General features: G+C 38.3%; 1 protein-coding gene across 3 annotated transcripts; it reads right to left on the reverse strand.

Moving 5' to 3' along the window:
- Positions 1-27,928, reverse strand: LOC108412495 (interleukin-10 receptor subunit beta-like). Of its 3 annotated transcripts, XM_037539113.1 has the most exons (8): positions 27,788-27,909; positions 25,318-25,462; positions 22,241-22,358; positions 21,889-22,055; positions 12,177-12,331; positions 11,623-11,767; positions 7,581-7,735; positions 1-2,412 (listed from the first exon to the last, which is right to left on the reverse strand). In XM_037539113.1, exons 3-8 carry the CDS (start codon positions 22,312-22,314, stop codon positions 2,107-2,109), a joined length of 1,002 nt encoding a protein of 333 aa, XP_037395010.1. In that variant the 5' UTR covers positions 22,315-22,358; positions 25,318-25,462; positions 27,788-27,909; the 3' UTR covers positions 1-2,106. The 3 variants fall into 3 exon arrangements, with proteins under 3 accessions (XP_037395010.1, XP_037395009.1, XP_037395008.1); XM_037539112.1 differs by lacking the exon at positions 25,318-25,462 and having other exon boundaries at positions 7,581-7,732; positions 27,788-27,928; XM_037539111.1 differs by lacking the exon at positions 25,318-25,462 and having other exon boundaries at positions 27,788-27,928.
- Positions 27,929-27,993: the final 65 nt, after the last annotated feature.

Raw genomic sequence — 27,993 nt, forward strand, 5'->3', positions numbered from 1 at the left:
TTCATATTTCAAGTCTTTAATGACCCCATAATTCAGAGGATTCAATGATATTCAAAAAGCTTTTAAACTCCTATACCTCAAGTTCAAAAGCACTTAAAAACATAACAGCAATGTTAATGTTTTATGCTGTTCTGTGTTGAGGAAAGGAATTTGTTTTTCATGTTAATGTTTCAACATTTATAAACTGATTTTGTTTAAATACTCCAAAATACCCCATTCACAGGAGTGCCCTCTGTAGTTTGAGAAACCCTGAAAACATTACAGAGTGGTACTTCTCTTCTCTACAAGTTTTCTTACAGTATTCTCTAAAACTAGGCAAGCAGGTGGTAGAAGTCATTAGTAGATAGAAGCAGCCAGCCCCTTCTGTTAGCCAAAACAAGGACAACATGAGATGACTTCCCCCTTAGGACTTTTCAGTGTTTTGTTTTGTTTTTTTGTAATTCAGTTAAAAACTGGGACATTTCTGGGGACAGATCAACAAAAATGGGGACTGTCCCAGGAAAACACCCTAATGTACTCATAATCAGTCTGAAAAGAATTGTTTCAATGCATCTCTAGTTATGACTATTGAACTTGTTTCTAGACATTTTTACTTATTTTCAGTGGTTTTATTAAATCAGAATATCTCAGTATATTGGCAGTTGACTTGTGTCAAGCATTAATTGAAACAACAAGCAAAATTATCTGCCTGCATAATGAGATCATTTAGATATCATTCTTGCTAAAATCACCTAAACACGTAAAAAAAAAATTTAGTCTTATTATTCGGTTACAGCAATCTCAAAATGAGAAATATTACATATATCAACTAGATTTAAGAACATTTAGTTTCATAAGATACTATTTTTTTGCAGGCAGAGAACTGCAATGACTGTAGTCATGACAGCCAGGACAGCCTCTGGATATTTTATAGTCATGGAACACAAATGACGTCTAAAGACCTCAAAGCAATACAAGGTTTACTGCAAAAGCAATAATGTGTCAGTATCTTTGAGCTCTATGCTTCTCTTATACAATCATATTATTACTGATCAAATCTTGTAGTATAATATTTAGACAGTATCATCCATTTTAAAGAGACATTTGATGACTCTAGTATGACATGAATAACACAATAGCCTCTACTTGATGCATATGTGCATAATTTTAAATGAACAGATATTTAAAAACATGCAAAAAACAAAAACAAAACAAAAGAAAATACAGCATACCATCACACCACACTTTACATCATAAAAAAATATTCATTTTCAGCTCATCTATTACTTGGCAAATACATATATTATTAACGTAAACCTGTAAACAGCCTGAGAAATGTTCACATCAGAGCTGATCCTCTATAAAATTGACATGATTTAAAGTGATATTTACTTTTGATATTTACGGTTTAATTGAAAAATATTGTATACAGTTGTATGCAAAAGTCTGAACTCCTGTTCCAATTTTTGCTAATTTTATTCCACGATTTACCGAGTTTCTAAGTTTTTCCCATGTGTTACATTCAGCAAATAAAGAGTGATTATAATTTGCCAAAGTGTAAAGCAGTGGTTTTTAACCTGAGCTGCACACCCCTTCAGTGGCCTGTGGTGGTACTGCAAGGGGGTCATCAGGTATTTGTTTAACCGCAAAAAGTCAAATAGTCAATAGGCATTAAATCAAATGTAATTTTAAAAAATGGCAAATATTGTTGATTATTTGCGAAGAAAAACATTTATATTGAGATTATTGTTCCTGCTAAATGCTTTTATTTTTATGTTTTTGATACAAAAATATTGCAGGGATTCCCTTTAATATTATCAATAATTTTAACTAGAAAATATTGTGCTAATTACTTTTAGATATCACCCAAGTCTAATCCAGAGGCCACCTCGTACTCTGTATCTGCTGAACAAGATCAGCCGTCTCATTAAATGGTTTGATCCATTGAATCTTGTGGGCTGCAGAAACATTTGTTGTTGTTTTTGTGGGCTGCAAGTTGGAAACCTCTGCTGTAGAGGATGTGTTCACTTATTTTCACTTACAAAATCAACTAAAAACATGGAGTTTAACCAGGAGCATAAACCTTTACACACGCCTATATAGTATTTAAGCATATGTGATGAACTATCACAAAAGCAGCTCTAACTCTCCATCACGACAACCTGACAGGGCTGTATTCCTTCCTGTGTTTTCATTGTCCACTCTCTGCTTATGGTCACAGAGCTTCTCCTCCTGGTTTAGGGCCTCCTCTGGTTTGGAAGAGATGTTTGCATACAGCTGAGTATGTTTGGAGCCCTGTGTCTTCTGGAGGTCTTGTGATGGAGTGGGGTCTTCCAGACATGGAATGATGCTGACCTCATGGTAACACTCCTCAGGCTGAGGGCTGCTTTGCATGGCCAGTAACTCTGAGGATTTGGGACGCTCAGATAAGTACTGCAAGTAACAAAAAGGGAAGAAAATTGGTGAGAATGAAATTTATTGATCTTCTATGGATGACAAATAATAAGAACAACAAAAAACACCCCAGCACACAGAAATACACAAATTTGTGCCTTCCATTCCTAGCACTAGTGTATACTTCCAATTGTACTATGCTTGTCAAGATTTAAAATATTGGATCTGGAAATGCCCCCCGCGACCCTGACGGAGAAGCGGCTTAGAAAATGGATGGATGGATGGATGGATGGATGAATGGATCTGGAAATGTAAGATTAATTGTTTGAAAAGGTATCATCTCTATCTTTTAATTCAAGGTATATCCTTAAAATCCATCTTTTATGCCTCAATTAGTCAGGAAATATTAAAATTGAGTAATTTACTGTTTCAGTAAATAAAAAAGGTTTCAGGGTTCGATTGACACAAACTCAATTTTAATTGCTTGATTCAATAATCATCATCACCATAATCATCGTTGTTAACTTCTTAGTCCAGATAGGGTCTGTGATTTAAGAATCACGTATAAAAAAAATTATTCAATGCTGCACCTGCCAGAGAATGAAAAGTTTGAGCAAATTCACTTGACCCCAGCTTCTTAGAAATTTAATATCACCTTATCTTTCTGTTGGCACTGTCTTTCACTCACTTGTCATCATGCACTTGTACCAGAGTTGGCTAGCTGGGATGCCAAGGGTGTTTCTTGGGTTGGCAGCATGGGCAAACTGTGTTTGTCCTTACAAAATGTGGATGTGTGATGTAAAATTAGTTTGGTTGTTTGTATATAAATTTGCTATATTGAGTAAGATATATATTGACATGAGTTAAATGTTTCTAATGTTAATTTGTTATAGTTACTATGAAACTATTTGCTTTAGATTTTGTATTATAGATTTCTTTCTTGAATTAAAGTCTGACTGTTGTTTATATGGCTTGGTTTATTTTCTGTTTTGTGGTGAATTTTAACCATCCAGATTGTGTACATCCAGACTGTGTGAATCATATCCTGTTTTTGTAAAATAACAAGATTGTGAATCATTTACTTTACCGACCAGATCCTTCAATAAAGAAGGAATAGATTCAAGTATCTGGCTTGTTTAAATTAAACACACCATGGTGTTACTTCACTCTAGAACCATCTGGGCTAAATACTTCAGATTCCCACTAATATTAAGTAATCACTAATTAAATTGGTGGTTTATTTTCTTGTTCCTTGGACTTTTTCAGTGTGCTAAAATTAGGAATACAAAAAAATTAAGAACTATTTGCTTATATTAAGTGTATTTCACGTATTACTGTGCTTTAGCAAGTCTGATCTAAAAAACAGCATTTTCTACTTCTTTCAAACATGTAAGCAGTTATAAGAACCAACTTATTGTATGATTTCTTGTCAAGTAAAATTATGTTGCTGCCTGAACAAATTATTTCAATAGTATTAAATATTTTTCTCCTCAATTTCAGTGTTTGTTTTTTATAATTTAGCTCATCCTTTTGCAGTGTATGCCTTCTCTTCTTATACTGTATTTAGTTACAATGGTGCATGAAAATTTGTGAATCCTTTAGAATTTTCTATATTTCTGCATAAATATGACCTAAAACATCATCAGATTTTCACACAAGTCCTAAAAGTAGATAAAGAGAACCCAGTTAAACAAATGACACAAAAATATTATACTTGATCATTTGTTTATTGAGGAAAATGATCCAATATTACATATTTGTGAGTGGCAAAAGTATTTGAACCTTTGCTTTCAGTATCTGGTGTGACCCCCCCTGTGCAGCAATAACTGCAACTAAACGTTTCCGGTAACTGTTGATCAGTCCTGCACACTGGCTTGGATTTTAGCTCATGCTTCTGTACAGAACAGCTTCAACTTTGGGATATTGGTGGGTTTCCTCACATTAACTTCTCGCTTCAGGTTCTTCCACAACATTTCGATGGGATTAAGGTCAGGACTATAACTTGGCCATTCCAAAACATTAACGTCATTCTTCTTTAACCATTCTTTGGTAGAATGACTTGTGTGCTTAGGGTCGTTGTCTTGCTGCATGACCCACCTCCTCTTGAGATTCAGTTCATGGACAGACGTCCTGACATTTTCCTTCAGAATTCTTTGATATAATTCAGAATTCTTTGTTCCATCAATGATGGCAAACCAACCTGTCCCAGATGCAGCAAAACAGGCCCAAACCATGATTTCACAGATGGTATAAGGTTCTTATGCAAGAATGCAGTGTTTTCCTATTTTGGTCTGATCCATCCACAAAACATTCTTCCAATAGCCTTCTGGCTTGTCCACGTGATCTTTAGCAAACTGCAGACGATGCTCTTTTTGGAGAGCAGTGGCTTTCTCCTTGCAATCCTGCCATGCACACCATTGTTCTTCAGTGTTCTCCTGATGGTGGACTCATGAACATTAACATTAGCCAATGAGAGAGGCCTTCAGTTGCTTAAAAGTTATCCTGGAGTCCTTTGTGACCTCACCGACTATTACACGCCTTGCTCTTGGAGTGATCTCTGTTGGTCGACTACTCCTGGGGAGGGAAACAATGGTCTTGAATTTCCTCCATTTGTACACAATCTGTCTGACTGTGGATTGGTGGAGTCCAAACTCTTTAGAGATGGTTTTGTAACCTTTTCCAGCCTGATGGGGGTTTCTGTACATTCTGTACATTCTTTCAGTCCTGTGGAAACTTTGTCTTTTCTGAAATCCTGTAAAGCTGCTTTGTGACAACATCCGTTGTAAAAAGCGCTATACAAATAAATTTGATTTGATTTGATTTGATGAGCATCAACAGCTCTTTTTCTGAGGTCCTCAGAAATCTTCTTTATTCAGGCCATGATACACTTTCATAAACATGTGTTGTGAAGAACAGACTTTGATAGATCCCTGTTCTTTAAATAAAACAGGGTGCCCACTCACACCTGATTGTCATCCCATTGATTGAAAACACCTGACTCTAATTTCACCTTCAAATTAACTGCTAATCATACAAGTTCACATACTTTTGCCACTCACAAATATGTAATATTGCATCATTTTCCTCAATAGACAAATGATCAAGTGTAATATTTTTGTGACATTTGTTTAACCAGGTTCTCTTTATCTACTTTTAGGACTTGTGTGAAAATCTGATTATGTTTAAGGTCATATTTATGCAAAAAAATTGAAAATTCTAAAGGGATCACAAACTTTCATGCATCACTGTATTTCTTACTCATGAGTGAAATAAGCATAATAATAGAAATAATAATTTATTGTGATTCAAATTTGATGAAAAGTTAAAGAAATGGTAAAGTATTACTCACTGTGAGCTATAACATGAACAAAACTGTAGCGGAACACAGCTGTTGTTTCTGTAGTCTTTGTTTTTTTAGTAAATAGCTGTTGATGTTGATTTTTTTTAAAGAAATGAAGATATATTTAAAAAGAAGAAACTCTTTAGAAATTAAATATTCAGAGCTTAGACATTTGGGACTTTTACAGTCTTTTTAAACTCAAAGATAGCAATATACTAAATATATACAAAATCATAATTTATAAGGTACTTTCTATTGAGAATGGTCTGTCTCAAACCCTAACCCCTAAACGTACACTTTTTTCATATCATATCAAATCAAAATTTTTTTGTATAGCGCTTTTTACAAAAGATGTTCTCTTCACAGAATTCCAGTAAAGTTTTAACATTTAGTGACAGTGGCAAGGAAAAACTCCCTCAGAGCTGAGCAAGAAACTTTGGGAGGAACCAAGGCTCACAAGGGGTGACCCATCCTTCTCTGGTCAAACTGCCCACAAATTTTTGCCCAAAAAAAAGAGGACCCTATACATCACATAGGTCTGCTGTTATGCTCATGTGTACTGATATCGTATATATAATGTAAGCAATTAAGAAGACATTATTATTAGTACTATTATTACTATTATTATTATTATTATTAACAGTAGTAGTAGTAGCACTTGTAATAGTTGTGTTTCTTTTAATGGCTTTGTGTGTGTATGTGTATGTATATGTGTGTGTGTGTGTGTGTGTGTGTGTGTGTGTGTGTGTGTGTGTGTGTGTGTGTGTGTGTTTGCTAGTCATGTACTTGTTTTTGAGTTGTGTTCCAATGACCTAAAATTATCACTACCAAAACAGCTACTAATGAAACATTTGGTAAAGTTTCAGTAGTGATATGATTGTTTTGGTAGGGACAAAATGGAATGTTCAATAATTTTAAAAATAAAATAAACAATAATTAAGGTGTAAATAAGTCAAAGAAGAAGGATTTTAGCCTAAAGGCCAAGATCATTTAAAAGTCCCAAATGTGTTTTCAACTCTCACTTTGAACCAGATCAGTAGAATGATCTATATATCCATATTTCTCAATGCACACAAAGGAGAGATGGATCTGGCAGGGATGTTGGAATTCAAAACAACACGACACATATACGTGTACGGCGGGTGTTTAATTGAATAATAATTGAATAATCAAAGATGTAAACTGTCATCAAGTGATGATACTATCAACAGCTGTTAAGTTAATGCTGACTGTTTCTCAGCCTTTCAGTGCACATAAAATGTGTTCTCAGTTCTTATGTAAGTAGCTGTTAGTATTTTGTTTATTTTATTTTTATTTTGCACAATAGTGAACAGTGCTTTTGTAATTTTGTATTTTGCTATTTGTTTAAAGGACAGATTAGACATCTGCACTTGCTTTACATCCAGTCAGAGGCACCACTCTTTTAATAGTGAATTTTTGCTTCTCACATTATTATGAAAAGCATGATTATGTCATTATGATATCTGACAGGTTTATTCAACATCACATTTTATGTCAATATCGTACAGCCCTGGTGTGAAAAGATGTGGACGCAAAACATGCTGTGATGTGGTCCGTGTTATCATTTCACCTCTGTTGTTGGAGTAAAATGACACCCCTTTAGCATGTTTATAAGAAAGATCTTCGTTATTTCATGCTCCTTTTAATCTCTCTCAGGAGCAAGCGGGTATTCAGGTTGCGTTGTGGGGCATATTGTGGTTACACTGAGGCATGTTTTCTGCTGCACCTGTGCTGGAATGTACGTTTGGCCCTGACTATAGACACAAGGTAGATGTACCTAACAAAGAGGCTGGTGAGTGCAGATACTCAATGTATTTCTCTCTCTCTCTGTCTAACATATACAAACCTGCTTAATGTGTTCCGGCAGTTTGGCTTGTGGGCACAGAAATCTGATTCCCCTGTATGTGTACCACACCGCAAAGAAAATTAGGACCACAGAAACCAGAACCACCGCGAAACTGGCCAGCAGCACACTCACTATCAGCCATGGCTGCACATCTTCTACAGACAGAGGGAGAGAGACATTCAATTAAAAATGGACAATACAGTCATCCCAACAGTGCATACATAATGCATCAGTGCATAAGTGGTAGCATATAGGATTTGAGACATAAAAAGGCTTAGCTAAAACTACAAAATGTACAGAGACCTTGAGCTAAATGTAACAGTTAAAATGAACCAATTTTGTAAAGCAATCAGCTTTTTTAGGCACTCAAACTACTCTCAATTACTTTCTGCAGTGCCCCCTAGTTGCCATTCCCCAAAAGTGTGGTGGGTAGTGCTGTTGCGTCACAGCAAGAAGGGCCTGAGTTTAGTTCCCCAGCTGTCTGCTCTCTGTGTGGAGTATGCATATTCTCCCCTAAATGGGTGTGTCTGCCCTGTAATGGAGTGGTGGCTTGTCCAGGGTGTTTCCTATTTTCTGTTCAATGAGCACTGGGATCGACTCAAGCAAAGTGATGAATAAATTCATTTTTAATTAATAAAATATTTGGCCCATAACTCTGTTATTAGAATTGAGAACCATTTGTCACTGTGTTTGCACACTGTGAAATAACCCATCCGTGCAGTGAAACACCCACATACATGCACACTAGTGAACACACACACTAGAGGGCAGTGAGCACACTTGCCCAGAGCAGTGGGCAGCCCTATCCACAGCACCTGTGGAGCAATTGGGGGTTAGGTGCCTTGCTCAAGGGCACTTCAGTAATGGACTGTCAGCCGAGGGGATTGAACCAGCAATCCATCGATGTTACAAAAAAAATGCACAGTGCAATAGCAGAGGAAGCTCAAAATCAGGTAGAAACTGCATTTATGGCTACTGTGAAAATAGGTTAAAGCACTTCTGTGTTTCATTTAGCACTTCCTTATGCCTAAACAACCAATAATACAAAGATACTAGTCTGTAAGTAAGTGGACCGTGGCCTTTTTTGTCACTTTGGCTCTGTACAGTGTACACATTTTCTGTGCAGTGGTGTTTTTGAAATCAGTTTTATCTCAGGCTGGTTTAAAAATAAGAAATATCAACATTTTACAGACATTTGTTTTGGTTGCTTCAGCATTCAATTTTGTAATCTTCAAAAAACTTACTTCTGCTTCAGGGCCCTGAACTAACATAACTGTATCTGTGGTAGTGTGACTACAACTGATTCACACCACATGGGTAAGGTTAGAAAATACAGTATCCCCTCACATTTCTGCAAATGTTTTATTATATCTTTTCATGAGACAACACTACAGAAATGATAAATTAAAGTAGTCAGTGTACAGCTTGTATATCAGTATAGATGTACTGTCCTCTGAAAATAACTCAGTTATTTTATATATTAAATAACTCAATACACAGCCATTAATGTCTAAATAGCTGGCAACACAATTGAGAACACCTTACAGTGAACATGTCCAAACTGTGCTCAAAGTGTCAGTGTTTTGTGTGACCACCATTATTATCTAGCATTGCTTTAACCCTCTTGTGCATGGAATTCACCAGAGCTGCACAGGTTGCTACTGGAATACTCTTCCAGTCCTCCATGAAGACATCAAAGAGCTGGTAGATGTTAAGACACCTTGCGCTTCTCCTCCTTCTGCTTGAGGATGCCCCACAGGTGCTCAATTGGGTTTAGGTCTGTCCATACTTGGCCTGTCCCTCACCTTTACCTTCTGCAAGGCAGTTGTCATCTTTGAGGTGTTTTGGGATCGTTATTGAGTTCGAAAACTACTATGTGGTGCAATTTCCGAAGGGAGGGGGTCATCCCCACTTTAGAATGTCACAGCACATGCAGGAATTCATGTTTCCGTCAATGAACTGCAGCTCACCAGTACCAGCAGCACTTATGCAGCTCCAGACCATGATGCTACCACCACCATGCTTGACTGTAGGCAAAAAACAGTTGTCTTGGTACTCCTTACCAGGGTGCTGCCACACATGCTGTACACCATCTGGCATGGTTTATCTTGGCATGGTTCAGGACATGGTTCCACTAATCCAAATTATTGGACTGCTTGTCTTCAGCAAACTGTTTCCGGGCTTTTTTGGGCGTCAGCTTCAGAAGAGGCTTCCTTTTGGGACGATGGCCATGCAGACCAAGTTAATGTATTGTGTAATGTAATGGTCTGAGCACTGGTTTCCCACTTCTTCAACCTCTGCAGCTCTGCTGGCAGCACTCATGCATCTATTTTTTTTAAGCCAACCTCTGGATATGACGCTGAACACGGGCACTCTTTGGCATCTTTGGTCGACCCTGGCGAGGCTTGTTCCAAATGCAACCTGTCCTGGAAAACCGCTGTATGACCTTGGCCGCCATGCTATAGCTCAGTTTCAGGGTGTTAGCAGTCTTCATGTAGCCTTGGCCATCTTTGTGGAGAGCAACAATTCTATTTCTCATATCCTCAGAGAGTTCTTTGCTATTAGGTGCCATGTTGAAAATCCAGTGGCCAGTATGAGTGAATTGAAATGAGTAACATACCCAAAACACCACATTTAAGCCCTGCTCCCTATTCACACCTGTAACCTTGTAACTCTAATGAATCACATGACACCAGAGAAGGATCACAACACAGTTGGGCACAATTTGGACATGTTCACTGTGATTTGTACTCAATTGTGTTGCCAGCTATTTAGACATTAACGTCTGTGTGTTACTTTCAGAGGACAGTAAATCTATACTGTTATACAAGCTTTACACTGACTACTTTAAGTTATATCCAAGTTTAATTTCTATAGTTTTGTCCCATGAAAAGATATAATAGAATATTAGCAGAAATGTGAGGGGTGTACTCACTTTTGTGAGATGTAATTCTCACCAGACCTTTGATACTTCCCAAAGGTTTAAACTGCTGGGGTCAAACTGAACCCAAGGATAAAAATGTCAGAAAATTTGGCAATAACAGAGGGGGTTAAACATGTCATTCTCAGCTTAAAAACACAATGTGATTATACTGGTTTCACAATTTCAGGGACTCAGGAAGGTGTGTTGGGAATGCATATATGTGATGTGAACAATGATGTCACGCAAAACAATTTTCTTTTTTTTCTTCAATTTAATTTTAACTTTAATACATTTCTTCAAATTTCATTAATATTCTGTTTAGTTAGTGAACATGTTCAGCTGGCAGGGTGTACATGTGGATGATCTATCAATATTTTGTTGTATCTTATTTTAATTACATCATTTTAATATAAATTGTTAAAAATGGACTTTTAATTTTTAATCTTCAGTCTGTTGCTTTGCATATGCTTGGTTCTCAGTGGTACATTTAATTTCCAATGTTTTGTGACAGAAGCTAACTAATTTACAAGACGTTATATATCAGACTCATAATCTATACAAGCCTATGGTGCTACTCACTAGGCCAACTGCTTCAGATAATGCCACGGTCTCAGCCTACAAGTCAAGAAGCTCTGAGTTTCTCAGCTAAAACTGATAGCGTAAACAGCTTGTTATGCTTATTAAATTCCAGCAGTGTCTGCTGTAGATTAAAGCTTGAGTGTAAGAGAGAGCACATATGAGACAAATGACTTTTGTACACAAAATAACTTGCAGCACTGTTTTTGCTGTCAGTTTTTACTATCAGAAAAGCTGCTGTGGACTTCACATACACCCAACCTTAGGGTTAGAAAGAAATACTGACATGTGTCTATGTATTGTTCATTTCTATTTCACCCAAAAAAAATTTTTTAGATTTACTTCAACTGTTAAATATGGTTCTTATTAAACATGAAGGGATATCCAGTATAATATACCAGAAAAGGTTTACTTAAGCATTTAAATGGTTTTATTTGAAAAACAATACACATACAAACAATGCACTATACTGCAATATATACCAAAACTGTCAGCAAAAAAAAAAATTCCCTTACAGCCCACTACTATTAGGCAGAACCTTACCGCTCTCAGTGTTGAGTATGCAGGTTGCATTGCCTGGCAGGCTAGTTTTGTTATCACTCACAGCTATCTTCACTTGCACACAGTACCGGACCCTCGGTGAAAGATTTGGAAGCATTACTCTGCTCTGCTCTGTCTTCAGTTCTTCCTGCAGGTAATCAAAGAATATGGTTCAGACTAAGTAACAGGGCTATTGGAAGAGAACTGTAAAAACATGAAGTATTTCAATTTAGCATAATGGCCAATAATGGTCAACAAGACTAATGGTCAAGTAGGATATTTCAACAACTTCAACAACTCTCATTTTTTACTTTGGGGTTCTTAGGTGTAACAGCATGCTAAACTAGCCCCTCATGTAGAAGCTGCACTTGGCTAGCTTTCACTATAAGCTTTTTACATCCCTCAAAATGGTGCTATTTTACAGCCACCAGGAAAAGTGAGCAAAGTACTACTTAATAATCTACATAATAATGTCTACATAAAAATTTTACTGCGCCCTGTACTCCCTGGCACATGTTAAAGGAAGATTAACAAGAAAAATAACGTGATATTATTACCTTTTTCACTTCCCCTTCAATCCAGTAATGAATATGGTAAGAAATAAGGTGATACAGAGACTTAAGATCTCCTTTCCTTAGGACAGGATCAGTAATATCAACCTCGACTCCCCCCCTGGTGCTTTCCAGCATCACATCAGGAGCACTTATCGAAGCTGCAGATAAAAGACAGAAGAAGGCTCTTACAATAGTGGAAAAATGGAAGTCAAAACAATAAATGCTAATCTGTAATTAAATAACAACAGTAATGTAAACTCACTGGAAATTCCCATGGATTGTTGTCATAAACAAATATATAAAGTGAGCAAACCCCTCATATTTCTGCAAACATTTTATTATATCTTTTCATGGAACAACACTAGAGAAATACTTATAAAGAAAGGCATTTTCCACAATCAGAAAAGCGCTTAAAGAAAAGGGACTTCCAGACGCTTTATCCAGGGAAACTCGGGGTCTTTTTTGACAACTGGCCAGTTATCTACAACAGCGCACCAGAGGCGAGAGAGGCTTTGAAGAAAAGGGGAATGAACTCCCTGGACGTGGAGGTCCTAGAGCGAGGCACTCTTACAACGAGAATGAGACAACTTTCATGGGAAGCTGCAGGCGGAACATCACGTCGACACCGCAAAGCTCGTCTGATGCACATTCAGGAGAAGCTAAAAGGATTTCGTTACTGCGGCGACACAACACAAGAACTCCCTAACATGATAGACTGAGTGGCTTCCAAGAAAAAGGAAAAAAGAGAGAGAGAGGAATAAAAGAAAAGTCTGGTAATAGTAATTAGTAATTTTTTGTTATGATATATAAAAAGAGAGAATTTCCTGTTGTAAGCCTAAGCCTTGAAACCGACCGTATGTCTGGTAATTGATGTTGCATTTTATGTGCACTGCTCTGATCCCAAATATCAGAAACATCAGGTCGCACTAGGTAGGGCTCCTTTAGTTTTAAGGGCTTCCCTTCCTAACCTAGAAGTTGAGTTTACACTTCAGAGATGGAGGTCACCGTTGTTAAATATGAATGTTTGCAAGTTAAGTTTCCTTTTGGTTTTTAGGCAGATTCATTGCTCAGGTTACCATGTGATATTTAAATATTTAGGTAAAGAGTTTTTCTTTTTTGAAGTGAAATGCAGCATCAACAATATAAAGTAATTTCTCTCAATGTGAATGGGTTACATAATCCTATCAAAAGAAGTAAGGCAATATCTAAAATGAAAAAAGAAAAGCAAGACAATTTTCTGGCAAGAGACACACCTTTCAAATAGTGAACATGAGAAGCTGCGGAAAATGGGGTTTAAGAACCTATATTACTCTTCTTTTGAAAAGAAAAATACATATGTAGCTATACATATCTCAAACAGAATAAATTTCCAGTTTTCCTCACAAATTACTGACAAAGAGGGGTGTTAAATAATGGTTAAAGGATTTCTTGATCATAAAGAAATTACACTGCTGAACGTATACAGACCACCAGGCAGTGATAAACAGTTGATAAAGAAGATTTTTAACATGATATCTTTGGAAACATCAGGGGTGCTGATATGCGGGGGTGATTGGAATATCCATCTACACCCCTCATTAGATTCTTCAAGTAAAACAAGAAAGATTAACCCTGATGCAACATATATTAATAAATTGCTCAAAGAATCTGGCTTGGTACATAACTGGAGGGATTTCCATCCACTTGATAAACACTTTACTTTTTTTCCCTATGCACATTCTGTTTACACAAGAATTGATTATTTCTTTATGTTTCATTCAGAGAGACACAGGATTCAGAGTTGTGATATAGGGGTAAGGGACATCTCTGACCATGCAGGTATATATTTAACACTACATTTAGACAACAAACCCAAAGAGAGCCTATGGAGACTTAACACCAGTCTTCTGAATGCCCCTCAATGTTTAAAATGTATAGAGAAAGAATTTGAAGAGTATATGATTAATAATAATAATGGAATGGTAACTCCCAACATATTGTGGGATGCCACAAAAGCTGTTATTAGAGGCAAACTTATAATGTGGACAGATCGCAGGAAAAAGGAAAAAGAAAAACAAATTAGAGATTTAACTGAAACATTAAAACACCTGGAAAGTAAACATATGATACATAATGAAACCAGTGTTTTAAACCAGATTCAAAATACAAAGCAACTTTTAAATGATTTATATGAAAATCAAATAGAGCAGAAATTGAAACTAATTAAACAAAATTATTATGAGAATGGCCCAAAATTTAAGAAAATATTGGCGTGGAGATTATGTAAACAACAAGCAGAGAGATTTATGCACAAAGTAAAAGACCCCCAGACTAACAAATTATGTGACAAAATGGAAGACATACAACATTGCTTTGAAAAGTATTACAGAAAATTATATACCCAACCCTTAGCAGCTGAATTAGAAGACGTGTCACAGTTTTTGATGTCTTTAGATTTACCATCAATAGGAATTGAACACCCTCCCATCGACCCACCACCGATGGGAGGGGCAGTAGTAGGGGTGCGGTGCATTGTGGATCGGGCAGTGTCCGAAGGTGTGGGCCTTGGTGTTCTGATCCTCAGTTGCTGAAACTGGCTTTTGGAACTTGGAACGTTACCTCACTGGCGGGGAAGGAGCCTGAGTTCGTGCGCGAGGTTGAGAGATACCGGCTAGATATAGTCGGGCTCACCTCAACACACAGCTTGGGCTCTGGGTCCAATCTCCTTGAGAGGGGCTGGACTTTTTTCTTTTCTGGAGTTGTCCATGGTGAGAGGCGGCGGGCAGGTGTGGGCTTTCTCATAGCCCCTCGACTCGGCGCCTGTATGTTGGGGTTTTCCCCGGTGGACGAGAGGGTAGCTTCCCTACGCCTTCGGGTTGGGGAACGGGTCCTGACTGTTGTCTGTGCTTATGCACCGAACAGCAGTTCAGAATACCCAGCCTTCATAGAGTTCTTGGAAGGGGTGCTTGAAAGTGCTCCTCCTGGAGACTCGATTGTCCTACTGGGGGACTTCAACGCTCACGTGGGCAACGACAGTAAGACCTGGAGGGGTGTGATTGGGAGGAATGGCCTCTCTGATCTGAACCCGAGTGGTGTTCAGTTTTTGGACTTCTGTGCAAAGCACAGTTTGTCCATAACGAACACCATGTTTGAACACAAGGATGTCCATAAGTGCACATGGCACCAGGACACCCTAGGCCGCAGTTCAATGATTGACTTTGTAGTCGTGTCAGCGGACTTGCGGCCATGTGTACTGGACACTCAGGTAAAGAGAGGAGCTGAGCTGTCAACTGATCACCACCTGGTGGCGAGTTGGATCAGGTGGTGGGGGAAGATGCCAGTCAGACCAGGCAAACCCAAACGTATAGTGAGGGTTTGCTGGGAACGTCTGGCAGAAGAACCTGTCAGATTGATCTTCAACTCACACCTCCGTCAGAACTTTGACCAGATATCGGGGGAGGTGGGGGACATTGACTCAGAATGGGCCATGTACCGCTCCTCCATTGTTGAAGCGGCTGACTGTAGCTGTGGTCGCAAGGTAGTGGGTGCCTGTCGGGGCGGTAATCCTCGAACCCGGTGGTGGACACCCCAGGTGAGAGATGCCATCAAGCTGAAGAAGGAGTCCTACCGGACATGGTTGGCCTGTAGGACACCAGAGGCAGCTGGCAGGTATCGACAGGCCAAGCGATCTGCAGCTTCAGTCGTTGCCAAGGCAAAAACCCGGGTGTGGGAAGAGTTCGGTGAGGCCTTGGAAAGTGACTTTAAGTCGGCTCCGAAAAGATTCTGGCAAACCGTCAGACGACTCAGAAGGGGAAAGCAGTGTGCCACTAGCACTGTATATAGTGGAGATTGTGTGCTGCTGACTTCGACTGAAGACGTCATTGGGCGGTGGAAGGAATACTTTGAGGACCTTCTCAATCCCACCAACACGTTCTCCAGTGAGGAGGCAGAGTCTGGGGACACGGGAATAGGCTTGTCCATTACTGAGGCCGAAGTCGCTAAGGTAGTTAAAAAGCTCCTTGGCGGCAGGGCTGCAGGGGTGGATGAGATCCGTCCCGAGTTCCTCAAGGCTCTGGATGTTGTGGGGCTGTCTTGGCTGACACGCCTTTTCAACATTGCGTGGACATCGGGGGTGGTGCCACTTGATTGGCAGACTGGGGTGGTGGTGCCTCTTTTTAAAAAGGGGGACCGGAGGGTGTGTTCCAACTACAGGGGAATCACACTCCTCAGCCTCCCTGGTAAGGCCTATGCAAGGGTACTGGAGAAGAGAGTCCGGCTTATAGTCGAACCTCGGATTCAGGAGGAGCAGTGCGGGTTCCGCCCTGGTCGTGGAACACTGGACCAACTCTTTACCCTCTCCAGGATTCTGGAGGGTTCATGGGAGTTTGCCCAACCAGTCCACATGTGCTTTGTGGATTTGGAGAAGGCATTCGACTGTGTTCCCCGGGGTATTCTGTGGGAGGTGCTTCGGGGAAAACATGGCTCATTGCTACGAGCCATTCAGGCCCTGTACAAACAAAGCAGGAGCTTGGTTCGCATGGCCAGCAGTAAGTCAGACTTTTTCCCAGTGAGAGTTGGACTCCGTCAGGGCTGCCCTTTGTCACCGATTCTATTCATAATTTTTATGGATAGAATTTCTAGGCGCAGTCAGGGGATGGAGGGTGTCCGGTTTGGTGACCTCAGGGTCACATCGCTGCTGTTTGCAGATGATGTGGTCCTATTGGGGACATCAGGCCGTGAACTTCAGCTTTCACTGGATCGGTTTGCAGCCGAGTGTGAAGCGGCCGGGATGAGGATCAGTACCTCCAAATCCGAGGCCATGGTTCTCACGCGGGAAAGGGTGGAGAGCCCTCTCTGGGTCGGGGATGAGCTCTTGCCTCAAGTGGAGGAGTTTAAGTATCTCGGGGTCTTGTTCACGAGTGATGGTACAAGGGAGCGCGAGATTGACAGGCGGATTGGTGCTGGGTCAGCAGTGATGCGGGCTCTTTACCGGTCTGTTGTGGTAAAGAAAGAGCTGAGCCATAAGGCAAGGCTCTCGATTTACTGGTCGATCTACGTTCCTACCCTCACCTATGGTCATGAGCTTTGGGTAATGACCGAAAGAACGAGATCGCGAATACAAGCGGCTGAAATTAGTTTCCTCCGCAGGGTGGCTGGACTCTCCCTTAGAGATAGGGTGAGAAGTTCGGTCATCCGGGAGGGACTCAGAGTAGAGCCGCTGCTTCTTCACGTCGAGAGGAGCCAGTTGAGGTGGTTCGGGCATCTTGTTAGGATGCCTCCTGGACGCCTCCCTTGGGAGGTGGCACAGGCAAGTCCACCGGGGAGGAGACCCCGGGGAAGACCCAGGACACGCTGGCGTGACTATATCGCCCAGCTGGCCTGGGAGCGCCTCGGAATCCCTCCCAGGGAGCTAGTGGAAGTGGCTGGGGAAAGGGAGGTCTGGGCTTCATTGCTCAGGATGCTGCCCCCGCGACCCGAACCCCGGAGAAGCAGAAGATGATGGATGGATGGATGGATGGAAGGATGGATGGAGGAATTGAACAAAATAGAATATTAACTCAGGAGATAACAGAGGAAGAAATAAATAAAGCTATATCAAGATTGAAAACTAATAAAATGCCAGGTGCCGACGGTTACCCATCGGAGTGGTATAAAACCTTTAGAAAGATAATAATACCGTTACTTAAGGACTGTTTTAATTATGTTCTTGAGGGGGGAGAGCCCCCTTTGTCCTGGAGACAAGCAGTAATCTCAGTAATTCTTAAAACAGGTAAAGATAAAACAGAATGTGGTTCCTATAGACCTACTTCTGTTCTAAACATAGATTATAGGTTATTTGCATCAATACTAGCAATACGATTGGAAGATATTATCCCAGACCTTATAGACACAGATCAAACAGGTTTTGTAAAAAAACTTACTCAGGACAATGTGAGAAATGCTCTTCATCTTATCGCTCATATAAGAAACAGCCAATCTGATTCTTTAGTTCTTAGTCTGGACGCCGAGAAGGCATTTGATTCCATTTGATGGGAATATCTATATTTAGTTCTTAAACAATTTGGTTTTGATAATCAAATGATTAACTGTCTGAAATGCTTATATTGTTCTCCAACAGCCAGAATTAAAATAAATGGGAATCTATCCAAAACAGTATCTCTTGAAAGGGGATGTCGACAAGGATGCCCTCTTAGCCCCACATTTTTTGCTCTTTTTATCGAACCATTTGCACAGGCAATTAGAGAGGATAAAGATATAACAGGCGTGTTGATTATGAACACAGAATATAAAATATGTCTGTATGCAGATGACATACTTTTGACCCTGACGAAGCCAGATGCAAGTTTACCTAAATTGTTGTCTTTGCTTAAAAGATTTGGAACATATTCAGGCTATAAACTAAATTTACATAAAACTCAAATTCTTACTTTTAACTATAATCCACAGGTAAAAGTTCACAAAAGGCAAATATTTAAATGGGAAAGTACCATAATTAAATACCTAGGTGTGCAAATACCTAAGAACCTATCTGGTAATTATATGCATAACTACACCCCACTAACAGTTGAAATCAAAACAGACTTAAATCATTGGTCATTGTTGCCCATGAGTATGTCCAACCGAATAGATGCTATAAAAATGATTATATTACTTGGCTGCTCTTTCTTTTTCAATCATTACCTGTGGAAGTACCTCTCAAACAGTTTCATGAGTGGAAAAGAATGATCTCAACCTTTACTTGGGGAAAACAAAAACCAAGAATTAGACTACAGACATTACAGTTACCCAGGGAATGGGGTGGAATGGCCTTACCCTGCTTAGAAGACTATTACAGAGCAGCACAGTTACGTTTTCTGGTATGTTGGTGTGACCAGGAACATGACGCAAAATGGAAAGATTTAGAACAAAGTCAATTGAATATACCCTTGCCATCTATACTAGGTGATAAGAATCTTTTAAAGGAACATCTAGATAAAGTGACCAGCTGGATTGCTGTAAATATTTCATATAAAGAAATTAAAGATCCAGAATTTGAAGGAAATGTATGAAGTTTACGTTGGATAACATATGACACAGAATTCACACCAGCTAAACTGGATGCCAGATTTAAATATTGGATGAATAAAGGCATAACTTCATACTGTACAATATCTGCCGAAAAAGGTCTAAATACCTTTCAACAACAAAATATAATTTGGAGAAACATGATTTCTTTAGATATCTTCAAATAAGATCTTATTTTGACAAGAACATTAAAACGGTGGGAGAAAAAGGAATGACTTTAAGATATTTATCTACTCATATAAAGGGAACACCAACCGAGGATTAATTTCAAGAATTTACTCATCTCTACAGGTGGAAAAGGGTCTTTCCACAATGTACATTAAGTCAAGATGGGAGAAAGAGGCTAGTATAAAGTTATTTGGGGATGACTGGCTAAACATATGTAGGATATTGCCTACTACCTCTAGCTCAGGTCTTTGGAGGGAATTTACTTGGAAAAACAAGATTTTTTATAACCCTGAATATTAAAAAAATTACAAAGTAACAATCCAATACATGGTCAGTGTTGGAGAATGTGTGGTAAAATGTCCGCTGGTCATTTCCATATTTTTTGGGAATGTCCAAACATTTCTACTTACTGGGTAAAGGTGGTAAAGTAGATCAGAGCAATAATTAATTTTGAACTTGATTTTGATTTCAGTGTCATTTACTTGGGAAACATACCAGCTGAATTGAGAAAACAGGATAGATACTTGTTACAAATTTTATTAGCAGGTAGTAAAAAAGCAATAACTAGGAAATGGCTAAGCACAGAATCCCCAACACTCTCTGAATGGGTAGAAATAATTCAGGAGATTTATGCTATGGAGAGAATGACTTTTTCATTGAGACATGCTTCTAACAGATATGAAAAATATTGGAGAAACTGGACATCATACTTGGCTCTGAAATGATATACCTGCACATGTAATGCTGCTTGTATTCTGACCACACATATGTGTGTGTGTATATGTGTGTATGAGGGTCCCCCCTCCCCTTCTTACCACTCTGTAATTGCTAATGATCCACCAACATTGAAACTTTGCAGCTATGTAACCTTGCTGAGGACAAAAAAGGACAAAAGATATATAGCACAATTTACCTCTTTTTCTTTATATATGCATGTATGTGAAAAACATTTCAACATTTTTATAAGGGTTCCTGTCTTTTTTCGATCTGCCTTTTTTGTTGTTGTTGTTTTTTTGTTTTTTCCCCTTTGCCCCATGTCCACTGTCAAAATCCAATAAAAATAAAGTTAAAAAAAAAAAGCATGGTTGTGGTAGCATTATGTTCTAGAGCTGCATAAATGTTGCTGGCACTCGGGAGGTGCAGTTTATTGAGGGAAACATGAATTCCAACATGTACTGTGACATTCCAAAGCAGAGCATTATCTCTTCCTTTGCTCTGCATTAAGCTTCAGGTAACCTGTAGCTGCTTTTCTCACATCACAGGAGATGTCTCCACAAGTTTCTTGTAAAATGTTTCTCAATGTTCAACTTTGTATGAGGCTGAAGTCATTCTCCTGCTTCTCGTTCAAATTGTCCCATTCCACCTTAAATGCTGACTTCAGCTTTACGGGTTATTGCAGATTAAATGTATTAGGAAACTAGCTGAGTGATTATAAATGCAGATAAGTCTATTTGCCATTTCGTTGTCTGTGTTGCTGTGTGACCAGCAGTCTGCATGTCAATTTACAGCATTAAAGGGTGAATTAGCAGTTATGCATTAATTCCAGTGTTTAAGACCATTTATTGTGAAAACTGTGCTAGAACTGTGTTATAAGGATTTTACAGCAAAGGAGGATTATGTTATTTTACCTAGAAATTTAGTTCTGCTGTGGAGCTGCAGCAGTTCTGCAGCAGTGAAGAGATTATTCAGGCCTGATTCTCACCCCAAACAGGGCCAGGGTCACTGATGAAAATTGTGAGGCTAAAGTGTTATTTAAGTTTAACAAACAACTCTGAATGTCATGTCTGTACATATCTTGCTGAAATGTTTAAATTGAAGCAGTTTTATTTCAGTAGTTGGAAATGTTTTGCACTAAATTGTTTGGTTTGTATCTGGTTATTTTTGTAGATTTTTGTTTGGATCCAGGTTTGTAAACCTGGAATTATTGACTTGGCTTTAGTCTAAATTTTGGTTGGTCTTTGGTTGTCTAAGTTTCATTATTGGTTATACATAAACTTACTTTTTGGTGATCTTTTGTATATTTGCAGCCTTTTAATTGTATGTTTCTTTCTACATGACTAAATGCAGTGTCTTAGTCATACTGTAAGTTGTGTTTTTTTGGTGTGTCAGGTGGAGATTCACAAACATTCTGACAAACATGCTTTGAAAGTAGCTAAAAAGTAGGCACTACTTGTTCTGGAAAAGAAGCTAAATTGTAGCTAGTTACAAATTTTGGGAAAGTAGCTACAAGGCAGCTAACTACTAATTTTTAAGTAGCTATCCCAACCCTGGTCAGGTGTCCACATGCTAAATTGACCAAAATGTTACCCATAGCAACATCTATAAACTGGGTTTACAGATCCAAGCTTCCAGGTGTGAATGGGGAGCAGGGCTGTTAAATTTGGTGTTTTGGGTACAATTCACTCATACTGGCCACTGGATATTCAACATGGCACCTAATGGCAAAGAACTCTCTGAGGATGTGAGAAATAGAATTGTTGGTTTACAATGAGGGCACACTCACTTATTTCATCCAAAGCTACGGTGTCAGTCTTTATCCAATCAGAGCTTTTTCCTTCCAGTTCTGCCCGCACACGAAACTCGTAAGCCCCAAAGACAGAGATTTCACTGGTGAAATCACATCTGCATGATGATTCATTCAGACAAACGGACTCAAATGAACTCCATCCCCTATAACACAAATAACAACTACAACTTCAGCTTACAGAGAACTTTACATACATAAACATAAAATGCAGTTGAAAGTGCTTTACAGATTTCTGTTCAGTTTTTTTTTCCTTTAAATATTGCATTAAATACAATATTACAGGGCACTGGTTTCCTCTGGACTCAGAAAACCATTAATTTTATCTTACTTGTACTCTGCTGTGTAAGTAAAGTCCTTCCCAGTGGAGTTCGGGGGTGGATCCCATTCCAAAACCAACCCCATATTGTGCGACACTATTCTCACATTCTCCGGTGAGGGAACTTGACCTGAGAGAAATAAAGGCAGTACAGAAAAAGGCACTTGAGTTCTTGCTACATATGACAGTGATACAACAAGAAATGAAGGGTTTAAACATCTTCACTTTCATTTCTTATTTTCAAGACATGCATTGTTGTGAGTTTTCTTTTCATCAAATGAACAATATACTGTATGAGTTATTTATTTATTGATACTGGGGATTCATTTTACCATATCATCTTATGGGAGGGTCATATACTTATGTGTTTGCAATCTTTTTTTCATACTTTATTGACTATATTAACAGTATTTGTACAATGTAGGCTACTTAATTTTGCAAAAAGGAAGAATATTTTACTATTGGGAAAATGCCAACTGTGAGCTGTGGTATAAGATATTAAGGGACTTAACTGCATTGAAGTTTTTAAATTGTGCACTCTAATTCTAATACAGACCACTTCTACCATGTATGGAAGCAAGGTATTAAAGCTGGGGTAAAGGATTTTGCAGAAGTCAGGAAGTGTAAGCGAGTTTTGAAAAAATCCAACCAAATACTTTCAGCCCTCCTTCTAAAGCTACTTCCCCAAAACACATGAACATGCATGGCCTGACTACAATGCAGACACAGATACGAAATAAGCATAGCTAGCTAGCTTTCACCTAACTAACTAACTAACCAACTAACTTAACTAACTTTAGCGCTGGACTAATATATAATTTAGCCACAAAAATAGCTAGTTATGTTGGCTATATAATTCAGGAAAATAACAAATTCCCCCATAAACAAAACAAATCAGATAACCTGTCCAACAGAAAATTAGCAAACTTGTCATCTGTGCAACTTTCTCTGCCATTCTTCTGAACATAACCCCTTACCTTTCAGCTGTGTGCAAATGAGTACACATGTAAAGCTCATACATGGGGGGCAGGTCATGAGGTAAGTAGGTAGACAAGCAGATCATTTCACACAGTCCAAAGTTCTCAGTCTGTGATTAATTCATGTCTGGTTTCTAGCTCAGTTACTCTCTTTTTCTCTACCGTATTTCTTCTGACAATGTCTTTAGTCTTTTGGAAGCCTCTGCTGTGATGTCCATACTCTAAATATCAGGCTAACTTCTTAAGATTCATAGTTGTTGGTATGTGATGTGGTACCATAAAGAGTTACACAGTCCTTGGGAGAGGTCTCGTGCCCGCTCCTCCAAAGTTACATAGTGATACATCTTTAAGTTATTGGATACCGAGTTTTTGTCACAAGTGATGACATTATTTATCACATCACTGGCAGAAGATCTGAGAAATGCCTTTTTGCCTTCTGAGAAGCTGGAGTTCCTGATGACAACACAGTTATCTGGCTTTTTCAGTTGGGCAAACTTTAAAGAATCATAAGTTAAAAACTACTTGGAGCACAGCTTTAACATTTTACGTGGTTGTAATAATTAAATCAAAATATAATCTTCTACATTAATTTTTTCTGGGTTCAATACTAAAGATAAACGTATGCCTTCTTTACCCTAAAAAAATATTTTTTAAGATTACATTTTTAACTTTTAATAATGTAAAATCAAATAAAGCTTTATGTGGAAAAAATACTGGATTTCCAAAATAAGATTCATAATGTTCCAAATGCTCTGCATTATCCTGTTAATGTGTTTTTCTGTTTAAATATTTTTAGAATATATTATATGTTATAATATATATTTCATATTTTAAATATTTTAAAAAATATTGAAAAATAATTGATAAATCAATATTAATATTTTATTCCTTAAACTTCCTTAAATCTCATAAAAACATTTTGAAAATGTTTTTTAAAGAGCAAAGTAATTTTTAATCATCACTTTTAGTCAGCTCTTTCTTCTATTCAGTGCAATTATGAAGCTGAAAGCCAGATAAAGCTTCAGAAGCAAAAAGGCGTTTCTCAGATCTTCACCATCAGCCAGTGCTAATGGTGTGTTAAATAATGTCATTGCTTCTTACAAAAACTGTTTATCCAATAACATAAGAATTAAAAGAGCATAAACATTTCTTTTAACAATACAAATGCAGCACAAACAAATTAGAGTTTTGGTGCAATTTGGGCATTGATGAAGGGCTCAGCAATGTCACATGTGAAATGTTATTGCTTAATAACTTGAAAATGAAAGTAGCACAAACATTTATTTTAGCAGCACAGTCAAATGAGACTGTTTTGTTGCAATTTGGATGTTTTTTACATTTACTGCATTTGGCTGACACTCTTATCCAGAGCGACTTACAATTTGTACATTTTACACAAGGTAGGCCAAGGTGCTGTTAGAGTCTTGCCCAAGGACTCTTACTGGTATAGTGTAGGGTGTTTGCCCAGGTGGGGATTGAACCCCAGTCTACAGTGTAGAAGGCAGAGGTGTTAACCACTACACTATCCCAATATGGATGTTGATGTCAGCACAAGCAATGACACCTACAGCACAAACCAGCACAAAAACAGCACAAATGAATAGTAGCATTGGTCACAGAACTGTTATGTTTCCATAAGCCCCATGATGTCTCAATGAGTTTACTTCTGTCTTATTAATGTCTTATGTCTTATTTATTTACCAAAGACATCATTCAAATAGCTTGTTGTCGTATAATATCCTTGTGAAATCTAACAATTGTAGAAAATGGTTGCAGTGGGCTTATATAACTCCAGTAAGCCCAAATAACTGTGATTAGGCAATTGCATAATAATTGTGACAGGCTTAACCTGGGATTTCAAACAGGTAGGAGGGTGTGCCTACGCATTTACTCTGTCTAGTTCAGAGGACGGGCACAGTCACATGTACTTTAGATTCAGTGGAAGTGCAGTGTGGTTAGCTTTAGGTTTAGTTCTGTTTCTGTAGTCAAAAAGCATGTGACCATCAGGAAGTCCCAGCAGTGACTGTACTTTCTGAGAAGGCTGAGGAAATTTGGCATTCCAATCTAAATTCTCAGCACTTTCTACAGGAGTAGGATCAAGAGTGGTCTTACCAGCTCCATCACGGTCTGGTATGGAAATTGCACTGCTCAGCACAGAAAGCCTTCCCCTCACTACAGGACACTTATCACACCAAGGTCATCAGGAGGGCCCACAACATAATCAGGGACCCCCAGCACAGACTCTTCACATCCCTACCTTCAGGCAGACAGGAGTGTCAAGTCCAGGACTAAAAGACTGACCAACAGTTTCATCTGTTACTTGCAACATGCACTTTATGAACCGCTGCTCTACATACTTGCACATACGCACATGTAACTTCAATTTTTCTTTCAACTTTGCATATATAACTGTACTTTACTTTTTCACTATTGTTCATAGTGTTATTCTTATATTTTCTATTTTTCAATTTTTTTATTCTAAGATTATATTAAGATTATATTTGGTGAATGGAGGAACAACAAAGTAAGAATTTCATTGTAACTGCCTGTTTCTGCTGTGCATATGACAATAAAACTCTTGAATCTTGAATGTGAAATACCCCCTCTGGTATTTGGCTGGCTACTCCATACTGGTTGGCTCACTCACTATAGCAATGCTGATGCTTCAATGGCACCAAAATGTTTGGTTTAACAATTATACTTTGGAAATGCTCTTTTCTAGTTTGGTAATGTGCTCTTCCACACATTAACAGAGATTTTTCACATCTTCTCTTCTGCCTTCAATTTTAGAAATGACTAACAACCCTTTCCACTAACCTCTACATTATAAAGGACCAATTAGACGAACCATTCTGAAACTGCACCATCCTGAGGCAGACCAGTGCTGCATCTGTAGTTAGTTAAGACAGAAGCTTGCTGATTGTAGGTGAAGCAGAAAAATCATGACCTTTCTCTCAATTTGTATCTGGGCATCTGTTTTTCCCTAATGGCTACAAAAATATAATAAAAACAAAAAGTTTATTTTCAGGGGCCCTCAAGAATTTATCCAAGATATTAATAGGAGACCCCAAATGACCCCCTGTAATTCACACCTTTTAGTGAAGTACTTTTTGTTTCAGAGTATATAAGAGTTTGAGTGTTGTAATTCTCACTTGAAAACTTGCCTGTTCTTTCCCCTTTTATTCATTCATCTCCAGTTCAATATTTTTAATGCCATATTAAAATCTGGGAATGTGGGATTTTAAAAGTCCCATACAACAGTCCCATACAACAGTCCCAAGTTCAGTTTAAGTCATCACTAATGATATACAAGTTTACATCAATTTGCATTGCAAAATTCAGCACCTATTCATGGCATTTTCCCAAAAGAATGAACACTTGGCAAAATGTCATGTGTTCCATAAAAGAGTTCAACTGCAACTGCAGAATATGGAATCCTAATGTACTGGTTACTAATAAGCTTCCCAGAAAGAACCTTGAATAGAACAAAAACAAACTACACTACACTATCTAGAACCTATGCACACCACAAAAAATGTATTTTGGCAAGTGAAAATATCTATCTAAATATCTATAAATAATAGACATCTATAAAAAATAGACATTTTTCTTATTTCAAATGATTTAAATTTAGTTAAATTAAGTGAAATTCTCACTATAGTGGCAGATACGTTTTCTAGATCATTTGAATTGACTAGAACCACTAAGAAGAAGTAAAACTTTAGAATCAGCTCAAGTTAAACAATCTTGTAACAATAACAAATCTTATTAGAAGCTTACAACAATCTCAAAATGATTCCACTTGCCAAAATATTTTTTTTGCAGTGTATGTATGCTACACTACTACAGTGTGAAGTAGATCATACATGCTCAGTAATCTGCATAATATGGAACTGTTTGCTGTGTATTATTATAAACGTATGTCATTTTCTTATTACGTAATAATACAGAAAGCATAGTTTGACAAGGGGTGCCCAAACATTTAACACGACTGTACTTTGCCAAGACAAAAAAAATCAATCTGAATTTATAACCAGAATATCGCCTAATATTGAATTGTTATCGTAACCGTATCGTTACCGTGCTGAATGTGACGGATCCACATTGAGCCAAACTGAAACTTAACACTAATAGGAAGTCATTCGTGAAAAACACAAAACGCTTCTATTCTTAAAGTTTCTGAGTTTTCCAGCTGTTTACATTTTGTGCTTTTGCGGCTACAGCTGCTTTGGAGACAAGTTGGTTAAAACTAACGTAACGGCTGCTCCACTTAAGGTGGAACGGGAAAATGCGAACAAGACGATATCAACTTCAGTTCTACCTTGTGACGGAAACCGAGGAGGAATTTACAGTAAGCTGAACACTCGGTGGATTTCCCCAAGATACCGGCTATGACATACCAAACTACAAACTGACGAACAACATTTTTAATCACATAAACGTTCATTTAACAGAACTTAATAGCCTAGCTCAGCTCAGAAACGGCTGATATTGTAAATTACTTATTCTGTAGTTCCTCATTCGGTCAACATGATAAAGGTCCTCACCTAATGATATTAAAAGTAGAAAAACAGTTCCTCACCTTCAGCAGAGACACAGGAGGACAGCATCAGCACTATAAGTGTTAAAATCATGATTCCGAGTCTAAAAGATAGTGAAAAAAAGAGAAAAGAGCAGAAGTTCGTCGGGATACCTCAGTGCTCATAGAGCAGAGCTGTTCCTGTAAATGTTTATGAGGCGGAGCGAATGAGGAGTAGTAGGCGGGGCTCCTACTACTGTGAGCAGGTC

This window comes from Pygocentrus nattereri, chromosome 6 (assembly GCF_015220715.1).
Source record: "Pygocentrus nattereri isolate fPygNat1 chromosome 6, fPygNat1.pri, whole genome shotgun sequence".
Lineage (NCBI taxonomy): Eukaryota > Metazoa > Chordata > Actinopteri > Characiformes > Serrasalmidae > Pygocentrus > Pygocentrus nattereri.